Below are 11,367 nucleotides of genomic sequence, written 5' to 3'. Positions count from 1 at the left end.
GCCCCGCCGAGCGTCCAAAGCGCGCAGTCCGTCGGCCAGCTCGCACCGTGCCCTCGGCCCCGGGGCACCTCGCTGTCGTCCTCCCGACGCGCGCGTCCCAGGCCTCGCGCCGTCCCGCCGGCCAGTGGGCTCCCAGCGGCCTACTCTGTCCGCACGTCCTCCCGCGAGCCCCCGGCCCGCCTCGAGCCCCTCGCGCCCTTGTCCTCGGCGCGCGCAGCATGGCGCCCCCCCACGTCCTTGCGTTCGGGCTCCTGCTCGCCGCAGCGACGGCGGCGGTGGCCGCGGCCCAGGAAGGTGAGGAGCGGAGTTGTGGGGTTAGGAGGACCAGGGGGTGGCGGCCCTCGGCGCCCTAGACGTAGACTGCGGGGACGGGACGGGCGGCCGCGCTTCTCCGCCCGGAGACGGACGGCGCGGGGCTGCCCAGGCTCTCTGCGGGTGGGAGGCAGCGGGCAGGCGCCCACTCGCGCGGGCCGGAGGGAGCAGCCTTGCTTGGCGCTCTGCGCGCCTCTCTCGGGAAATGGACCGGGGCAGGGACGGAGGGGCAGGCGGGGAGCAGAATGGCTGCGGCCGCGGCCGCCTCGACGTGCCCACCTCCTTCAGCCCCTGCGCACTTGGGGTTTTGGCGAAGCGGAAACCTGCCCGGGCCGGGAGGGGACTCTGCGACTGCGACCTGCGGCCCCGCCCCTCCCCGGGCACCTGCGGTGGGCCCCGGATGTGGGTCTCGGGCGGGGACTGGTGGCTGCGGTGAGGCCTCCGGGGCCGCTACGCACCTGTGCGCGGGGAGGAGGGCCTTGACTACGAGGTGTGTGTATGTTTTCTTTTTAAGGATCATATAAATAATGTCAAGTTTATTGTAGGGAACCCAGATATATCGATAATCGTGAAGAGTAAAAAAAAAGTCATATTGGAACCACTTCAAGAGAATCCCGTAATTAATAATTGGGTATATTTTTCTTTTAGACATTGCTCTAAACATTACCCTAAACCTAAACACATTGTTTTATGTCTTGATTTTTTTCCCCCTACATAATATACAGAGTTTTCCGTTTCTTTTAGTCTTGAAAAGCATGATTTAAATGGTACAAAACAATCTATAGCCTGGAAGGTTGCACCATTATCCTAATGTTGGACGTGTAGTTTGATTCCAGTTTTTCTTACTCTGGAATAAACATCTTGGCTGCCGTCTCTTGATTTATTTGTAAGGTGGTGGCTAGCAGTGAATTGTCAGTTAGCCACAGTTTTGTGGAAAGGCTTTTGTAGTCTCACCAGCAGGGCTCAGTCTATTTCATTACACATTCAAAATAATGCAGTTTAATCAACTCATGTTTTTTCAACTTCAATCTGAGGCTAAATACTTAATTTTAAATTGCTTTAAAGTGATGATAGCTGCCGTAGGAGTATGTTCAGAAAGTCTGATTGGTCTCTTTTAAATTTCACATTGTTTAGGCATAAATATGTGCTCTGAGCAGGTATAGCGTAGTGCTGCATAAGATTTTAATTCCTTGAGGACCGGCAGTATACTTTCTCCTTTTGTGACCTCGATACTGAGTTTAGTGCTGGACAGATTATATAGGTGGTTCGTATTGATTATAATTTAAACAGGGAAAAACTAAAGCCAACTTGAGATATGAAGGAGCAATATATAAATTCTTTGGTCTGTCGTAATTAGTTTTTGTTTGTAAAGATTGCACTCTCTTAGCTAGACGAAGAAATTAGATGTGCTTGCCATTTGAAGTTAAAATGAACTTTTGAGATAGTCGAAGATATAACTATTAAATTGACATCAGTATCCAGGATGGGCTGCTTAATAGCACTTTCAAAATCAGGTTCTAGAATTTAATTTAGTTAGGAAACGCACATCCGGAGGTACCTGCAAATTCAATTGAAAGTATAATTTTTCTAAGATACGAAATTGTCCAAGGGTTGAATATGTTCCCATTAAGTCTCAAGAAGCATCTCTTATTAAGAAAATGGGGTGGGAAGAGGGAAGTAATGGGAGTTATTCACTGATCATAGAATTGGTACTTTTTTAAATTTAATTTTTATTATATATTGGGATCTAGTTGGTTTTACAATGTGTTAGTTTCAGGTGTACAGCAAAATGGTTCAGTTATACATATATCCATTCTTTTTCAGATTCTTTTCCCATATAGGTTATTATAGAATATTGAGTGGAGTTCCCTGTGCTATACAGCAGGTCCGTGTTATCTATTTTATTTTATTTTACTTTTTAACTTAAAAAAATTTTTGGCCACGCCACGTGGCATGTGGAATCTTACTTCCCTGACCAGGGATGGAACCCACGGCCCCTGTACTGGAAGCGTGGCGTCTTAACCACTGGACCGCCAGGGAAGTCCCTTGGTTATCTATTTTATATATACTAGTGTGTTGTTGATTTTGGGGAAAAGACTCCATGACCGACAGGCAAGTGTTTATCCAGCAGGACAGGAGGAGGGAAGAAGCTGAGTCTGGGAGTATCATGAAGGCAAAGCTGAATCTGGTGTTTGGAGGGTTTATTCTTGGTTTCAAACACAAAAATTGGAATGCATGTAAATTAAACTGTCTATATAATATGTACAAACTATTTAACATAGTGTCAGCCACTCCAGTTATAGCTGAAAAATGACACATTCATTTTTTAAGGCTGTATGTTCCTGTAACTTGGGCATTATTGTCAACATAATTTAGCTGATCCACCATCAGAGTTGATAGTTGGAGCCTCATTTTTAAAGTGGATTTTTTTCCCCTGCAGGATGTGTGTGTGAAAACTACAAACTGACCACAAACTGCTCTGTGAATGCGCATGGTCAGTGCCAGTGTACTTCAATCGGTACACAACATTCCATCATTTGCACAAAACGTGAGTAGAATATCCTCATTATCTTTAAGTTTTATTTTGACTTATACTTCTTTAATTGATTTGTCTTGAGTCGGGAAGCGTTTAATTGGCTTAAATCTGAATCATGTTATTTTGTCCACATTGTCTCATCTCTGAAGTTTCTTATGATTTAGAAAGTGAACCTGGGAACTTGTAAGTCTACAGTAATCTTTGGCCCTGGAAGTTTGGAGTAAATTAATTTTTTTCCTTAAGCATACAGCTGCAGTTATTTTTCACTTTGACATGATGCTTTCTTTGCAGTGGCTTCCAAATGTTTGGTGATGAAGGCAGAAATGAGTGGGTCAAAGGCTGGGAGAAGAGTGAAACCAGAGGGCGCCATCCAGAATAATGACGGGCTCTATGATCCCGAGTGTGACGACAAGGGGCTCTTTAAAGCCAAGCAGTGCAATGGCACCTCCACGTGCTGGTGTGTGAACACTGCTGGGGTCAGAAGAACCGATAAGGACAGTGAAATATCCTGTTCCGAGACAGTGAGGACCTTGTGAGTTGGGCTGCCTATAAATTACTTGTTTTCATGCTTTTCGGATTTGTTTAATTAAATTTAGTTTTGAACGTGTAATATGATTTTGTGATTTAGAATTCAAAAGATAGAAGAGAGTGGACAGTGACAAGCCCCCATCCCATCTCAATCCCCCATTTACTCAGTTTACTTCCGTAGAGCTGATGTCATCAGTTTACGCCATAACCTTCCAGAGATCTTCTGTGAATTTACTAACAATGTAGTTTTTCTTATTTTTAAATTTTTTTCTTATGGTAGCATACTAAACATAATTTTCCATAATATATTTTTACTTAACACTGTTCAGTATTTTAAAGTATGATTAGTGTTAAATGTGTATGAATGATTTAAGCTATGTATATATTTGCTCATTTATTGTGTCTTAAAGCGAGGTATGATTGTTTCAGGGACTATGTAATGGAAAGGAATGGAAACACACTCCAGCTAGCTTAAGCCAAAAAGATTTTATTGGGAAGAACTAGAAAGACCAAGGCAGGCACTCTCTCCGCTTCTGTCTTCTGGAGCCTTGTGGCCACTTTTCTGTTTCTCTCAGTGCCTTTTTGTCTCTTCACATGAACGTGACCCAACATGACCAACTAAGCCTTAGCTGCCTATATATTGCTTGTTTTCATGCTTTTTGGATTCATTTATTAAATTTAGTTTTGAATATGTAATATGTGATCTTGAGTGTGGTGACCAGAGACCAGAGGGTCCATGTTAGAAAGCCTGAGTTCTTTATGAATGATGTATGTAAGGGCCAAGGAAGAAATGAAGGGCATATCTTTTGTGTAGATCCTTTTTCTGTTAATTCTCCTGTAATTCCACTTGGGAATTTGGGTATTAGCATATTAAGAAAATAATATAAAAGGCTGAGTTGTTATGGTCAATCAATACTGTCTTTTTACTTTATAGCTGGATCATCATTGAACTAAAACACAAGACAAGAGAAAAACCTTATGATGTTCAAAGTTTGCAGGCGTAAGTGCTATTAAATGCATTATGTACAGTTGGCACTCAGAACTTCCATCCTACACCATTAGATAAACTAACTAAAACAAGTCTCAATGCATTTTCATATTTCTGAAAAATAAAATACTGTAAATAATATTTTTAACTTTTTTTTAAAAAATAAAGGTTCAAGAATTGTACAGATTCCTGTAGTACCCTTTGCTCAGATTTACCAGTAAACATTTTGGCACATTTTCTTTTTATATGTGTATGCATGTGTGTGTGTACTTTCTATCTCTATCTGAGCATGTATAAATATTATTTCCCCAGAACCATTTGAGAGCAAGTTCTAGATGTCATGCACCTTGACCCCTAAATACTGTGGTGTATCTTTTCCTAGGAACAAAAGACATTCTCTTACATAACCACTATACAGTTACCAAATTCAGGAAATTTAATGTTAAACCACATTGTGCCAGTTTTCCCGATGTCCTTTGTGGCAATTTTTTCCCCTCTGACCCAGGACCCAGTCTAAGATCATGCACTTAGTTGTTATGACTGTTCAGTCTCTTTAAATATGGAACACTGCTTTGGCCTTTCTTTGTCTTTGTTTTTCCAATAAAATTTGAATTTTTAATTAATATTTGAATTATAAACCATGACATTGATATTTTTGAAGAGTATGGACAAATTGTTTTGTAGAATATCCCTCAATTTTGGGTTTGTCTCATGTTTCCTCATAATTAAATACAGGCAATTCATTTTTGACAGGAAAGCTACTTAAAGTGATCTTGTGTCCGTCTCAGTACTTCACATTGGGAGGCACACGACATCAGCTTGTCCCTTTACTAGTGATGTTAACTAGTGGTCAGGGTGGTGTCCACCAGGTTTCCCTACTATGGAGTTAACACTTTCCTCTTTGTAATTAAAAAGTATAATCTGTGGGTAGATACTTAGATACTGTGTAAATATCCTGTTTCTAGTCAAACTAGAACTCAACAGTTTTTGCATCAATTATTATGATGATAGTTGCAAAATGGCATAAAGTTTTTTATTTACAGTGCACTCAAGGAGGTAATCACAAGTCGTTATCAACTGGATCCAAAATATATCACAAATATTCTGGTAAGTTTTTTTTTTTAGCAAGTGAGCTTTACCAGAAAATTGGTCGGATAGTTTGGTTTGGGTATGATTTTTGATAGTGGTTAAACTGCATTTGAATAACAGTTTAAGCCCTGGGCACTTAATCCTGCAAATCTCCTGTTATTGTTTTCCTTCCATAATCTTTGAAAACCTCAGTTTACCCTTAAAGAAAATGTAGTGTCTCTTACTATTCTTAACACATGCCAGTCTTCACACCTTGGAAAACCTCTCTCTGTGGTTGTTTTTGGCAATACTTAGGATGCTACGTAGTCCTGTTTTCTCTGGTTTCAGGAGCTAGTCTTTAACCAGTTAGCCCTTCCTTAACTCTTTCAACTTTGGTTGAAAAATGCTTGAATAGTGTGATGGAACTCTTTCAAGGCAGAAAATTGCTGTCGTTTTTTAAAAGACTTTTTGATAGTGACATACTTTTTTCCTTCCTAAAAACAGAACATGGTAAATGCCACTGCATTTTGGATTGCATTTCTTTAGCATTTTAGCATTAAAGTAGTTCTAACCAAATAAGGTACTTTAATATCTTGTTTAAAATCTTTTGAAAATGCTCTTTTGAAAAGAAAATTATAATTATCTTTGGATGCTTGCATTGCTATTTTAATTCCTTTGGGTAGATTTTTAAAACCTCCCAAAGATTTTGAAATTATTAGTGATAAACCCAATTATCCGCTAATGGCAAGAAACACCGACACATGCAGATTACAGAAAATCAAACACTGAATATTTTGATAATTGAACAATGATATTTTCATACAGTTTTGGTTATAGTAATATTAATTTGTATTTTTCAATTTTTCCCCCAGTATGAGAATGATGTTATCATTATTGACCTGGTACAAAATTCTTCTCAGAAAACTCAGAATGATGTGGACATAGCTGATGTGGCTTATTATTTTGAAAAAGATGTGAGTATAATCTTCCTCATTTTATTCCTCTGTTTAGAAATGTAATGTTGTCTATCATGCCTCAGTGGATTCAAAATCTTTCATCTGTTTCTCTGCTTTTAGATCAACTGTATGAATAACTATTCTCCAACTGGTTCTCATGCTGCAATTAATTTTGTCGTCCTTGTTGTTCACATGCACCTTTCTTATACACCTTTCTTACTTGTTTGTATATTTATGCCTTTTTATCACATTGTTCTGCCTAGAATATCTTCTCTTCTATGATTCTTATTACCTCCTTGGCAGTTATTTAGTTTGTGAGTGTAGCCATCCCCTACTATAATTTCCATTAACAAGAGACTATGTAAAAAATGCTGTGTAACTGGTGTGATTAAAATGTTTGTTTAAACTTTAATATACTGAAGTGAGCTATTTTCTTTTTTTTTTTTTCCTGAGCCCATCTCCTGGAATTTCAGTTACGTGTATGTTAGACCACTTGATAGTAACCACAGGGGCACTGAGACTTTGTTCTTTTTTTTGAATTTTTTTGGCCGTGCTGTACAGCATGGGAGATCTTAGTTCCCTGACCAGGGATCGAACCCTTGCCCCTTGAAATGGAAACATGGAGTGTTAACCACTGGACCACCAGGGAAGTCCCTAAAGTGAGCTATTTTCTGTTGAGATCTGGGATCCACTGCAAAATAACAAGGCCAGGGAATTCCCTGGCAGTCCAGTGGTTAGGACTCCACGATTTCACTGCCGAGGGCTTGAGTTCAATCCCTGGTCAGGGAACTAAGATCCCACAAGCCAAGCGGTGCAGCAAAACAAAACAAAACCCCACAAAACAAACAAAACAAAAAACCAGGCTGGGAGAGGCTGGGGTGGGGTGGGGATAGAAGGAAGAGTAGATAAAATAAGGTTGGCCATGTGTTTATGTTATTGAATCTGCGTAACAGGTACACGGGATCTCATTATACTATTCTTTCTACTTCTGTATATGTTTGACATTTTCCTGTCATTAAAGTGGTGGGTATTTTTTGTTTTTTTCTTTCTTATGTTTCAATGGATGAGATTGTTATCCCCAAAACCATAAAGATTCTTGGCAGCAGTTCTTTTGGTACATAATTGGCACGTAATTCTATGTGGCCATGGTAGGTTATCGTAACTATTTTAAATTGCTTTTCTCCTTCTCAATGTAGGTTAAAGATGAGTCCTTGTTCCAGTCCAAAAGGATGGACCTGAGAGTAAATGGGGAACTACTGGATCTGGATCCCGGTCGAACTTCAATTTACTATGTTGATGAAAAACCACCTGAATTTTCAATGCAGGGTCTACAAGCTGGTATTATTGCTGTCATTGTGGTTGTGGCAGTAGCAATTACTGCTGGAATTGCTGTGCTGGTGAGCATAGGACAAGTAAAATTTCATTTCAGGGTCTCTTCTTTGAAGAAAAGGTGATAATATGAAAAAGTCACAACCGTGTTCCAAAACAAGTTAATGAAACCAAGTCTTCATTTTTTGTAATCCTTTATGCTGAATGAATCTGTTGCATTTCCGGTCCCTTTTTATAAAATAGTCAACCTTATGAAGCAAGAAAGGATACTGATCTGAGAAAAGCTTGTAGCTGAGCACCTCACAGGTTGGTTACATTGCTATCAAATAGCAAACGTCCTTCAGTTGTCCTCACTGCACACAGGAGTGCAATTCAACACTGTTGCCAGGGTTAGTGCAAAATAACCTGAATTCCCAAACCATTCAGTGAGGTGAAACTACAGAACACAAATTAATGTTAGCATAAAAAAGAATTAAAAGGGATAAATATGAAGCAACAGTTCAAAATAAAAGATTTAATGTAAACTGAACTTAGCAGTGCTTCAGAAGAAGACTGTATCACCTGAACAAGCAACGTTTGTTCTAAATATGTAAGGGTACTTCAGCATCAAGAAATTTTACCAACACAACAAATTCAGAAATAGATTTGATGGTATATGAGAAGTTATATTTTCAGTTCAGCAGCATTATCACACTTCGCTATCCATCTGGAAGAAAACAAAAGTTGGATTCCTGTTTCACCCCACCAGGGCTGGCCGTATTGCTCAACTGTGTGTGAATAGCACGTTTTGGAGCACAGCAACGTGAAAGGAGTTGGGCAGTGCACCCATGTTCAAACACATTCTAGACGGGTTATAGTTCAAAATGTTAAAGAATAAAATAAGTCTCAAAGTTAGGAGATGTTGTACAAACTTGTGGTAAAAGAAACCAAGTAAGGTGGGAAATCTGGAATCCATGAAGGAAGAAGTATATATTTGACTTCATTGAAATTAAATATTTTGTATGGCAGAGATACTGTAAAGTGAAAAAAATGTCAATGATAGGCTGGGGGAAAATATTCACTATGCATAAAACAAAAGATTATTATGCATACGATACAAAGGGTTCTTAGAAAATGATGAGGAAACTAAAGAAAGAGTGGTAACAGGTGTGAATAGACAATTTACAGAAAAGGAGTTCCAGATGGCAGATAAACACATGAAAGGTTCATCATAGAAATCTAATTGTCCTACAGAAATGAAAGCACAAGTACATAAGGAAGCATGGTCAAGGTCATGTATTCCAGCGTTGCTAGTAAGGGTGAATCTGGAAACAACCTGAGTGTACATCCAGAGGAGGATGGATGAGTAAACTGTAGGTATCCATGCCATGGAATAAAGTGGCTATTAAAAAGAAGGCGTTCAAAAAAAAAAGTTCAATCTATAGCTCTTGATCTGGAAGGATTCCTGTGATGTGGATACAGGCTGTGCAAAGAGGGAACTGATACTCTGCATGATCCCATTTTTTTTTGAGACCCCCTAAAACTTACATGCATATGTTCATATATTTGTATTAGGATGGAAAAAGAAGTGGAAGGATGCACACTAAGCTGTTAAATTTCACTAAAGATTATTCATTGTTTTCTCAGTGCATTTGAGAAACAGTGTCTACAGATAGATTTTAAAATTAAATCTGTTCATATCAGAATTGTGTTCATTAAAAGCATATGTGTCAGTTTAGACTAACTTTTTGTTTGGGTAGCAGTCCTCAAATAGTAATCATTTTTCTTCCATGTAGGTTGTTTCCAGAAAGAAAAGAATGGCAAAATATGAGAAAGCTGAGGTAAGTGGATTATTTAATTAAAAGGCCCTTGTTTAATCTCTTACTCCTAATAATACCTATACCTTCCAGACACTGACAGGTCTCAGTTACACTTGAGTCCCTTTATAGTATAGTCCTTAGGGTCTTAGGGAGAGTCTCACAATGCTAAATTTTCTTGCACGAGTTCCATAGCAGACCAGATTGTATTGAATTCTGACCACTTATTGGCTGGGCAAGTTATTTAACTTCCCTTAAGCCTCCATGTTACCTTTATCTGTAAGAGGGGATAATAGTACAGACCCATTTTAAGGATTTAATAAAGTAATCTGTGTAAAGTGTCGATCCCATGCTTGCCGCGCAGCAAGATGTTTGCCATCCGTAGTAGTTGTCATCATCTTGTCTCGGTTCTGCCTATAATTAATTGTGCGATCTCAGACAAATCAGTTAATTCTAAACTTCAGTTTCCTCACCCATAAAGTAAAAGATTTGTAATAGAAAATGAATTGGTTCTTCCTATATTTAAAAATGGTATACATTTAACAAAAATATTACCCATTCTTAAAGATCTAGCTTACCGGCTACTTCCCCCTGTCACTTTGGCCATCTTATCTCTAAAAAGCAATTTGGATCATGTACTTAATGTGTGCTTCCTTGTAATATACCTTTTTTTTAAAAAAATTTAAATAAGTCGTAAATGTGGAAGAGAATTTTCTTGCTTTCCTTTTTGTTTTTTAAGCTATTTTCAGAATGAACGAAAGACTGGATCCAAAATTATTTTAATTTTTTCTTTTTCCCTCTATTTCAGATAAAGGAGATGGGTGAAATGCATAGGGAACGCAATGCATAACACTAATTTGAAGAGTAACTATAAGAAGGGAAATTAGCAAACAGACTCAGATTACAGACGTATGAACATGGGGCAAAGAGAAGATCTTTGAAGACCACTATTGTCTTAGTTAACATCATATATTTGTAACAGTTAAACCTGTACTCAAAATATAAACAGTTTGAAATTGACTTTACTAATCTTAAAATTTGACCACAAGTGTCATATATATGCAGATCTGATATAAAACCCAGAATTTGAACTGCGTAGTTTGAATTATTTATGCCTAACACTGAAGGGTATGCATTAAATATGCTTCCACAGTAGAGTCTGAGTGACTACTGTCTCATCTGTTTGTGATTAAATAGCTGCCTTTCTGTCTACTTTGAGTCTTGTACATATAAATGTTTTTTATGAACTATGAAATAAAACATTTTAAAAATGACTTTCCTAACTTCATTTGAATCATATTGAATCAAATTTCATAGTATACAAATAATAGGTTAAGAAATGCTCTGAATGCTAGCTACAAATTAGAATTTGCATGAGTCCTTATAATCATGTATATTCAATATAAAATTTGTAACCTGTAGTGTGTAACTTCTTTATTTTTTTAATAACATCTTTTTAAAAAATTTATTTATTTAGGCTGCGCCAGGTCTTCGTTGCGGCACACAGGCTCTTTAGTTGTGGCTTGTGGACTTCTTAGTAGCGGCATGCGGTATCTAGTTCCCCCACCAGGGATTGAACCTGGGCCCCCTGCATTGGGAGCACGGAGTCTTACCCACTGGAGCACCAGGGAAGTCCCTGTAGTGTGTAACATCTACACAGAAAAACCAAACAATTTTATTCTGCATGCATCTAAGATTCTATTTTGGACAAAGTGGCATTTTGACAGACACAATACCTTGAGGCCAAATTGATGGAGAATGTTGTGAACCATGAATTCCATGGTTGGTTGAAGTAGAAGCACCAGTTTTTCAACTGAATAATCATGGTAAAAACACATTTTATATGAAGTTAAA

At 38.6% G+C, this 11,367-nt stretch overlaps 1 protein-coding gene across 1 annotated transcript; it reads left to right on the top strand.

Moving 5' to 3' along the window:
* Positions 1-10,787, top strand: EPCAM (epithelial cell adhesion molecule). The gene is made up of 9 exons (XM_082427855.1): positions 1-294; positions 2,753-2,860; positions 3,140-3,380; positions 4,311-4,376; positions 5,408-5,471; positions 6,305-6,406; positions 7,585-7,785; positions 9,493-9,537; positions 10,322-10,787. Exons 1-9 carry the CDS (start codon positions 219-221, stop codon positions 10,361-10,363), a joined length of 945 nt encoding a protein of 314 aa, XP_082283981.1. The 5' UTR covers positions 1-218; the 3' UTR covers positions 10,364-10,787.
* The last annotated feature ends 580 nt before the right edge of the window (positions 10,788-11,367 follow it).

The sequence above is a fragment of the Balaenoptera physalus genome (assembly GCF_965194825.1).
Source record: "Balaenoptera physalus genome assembly, chromosome: 15".
Lineage (NCBI taxonomy): Eukaryota > Metazoa > Chordata > Mammalia > Artiodactyla > Balaenopteridae > Balaenoptera > Balaenoptera physalus.
The sequence above is the reverse complement of the archived record's forward strand: the minus strand, read 5'-3'. Positions and strand labels throughout refer to the sequence as shown.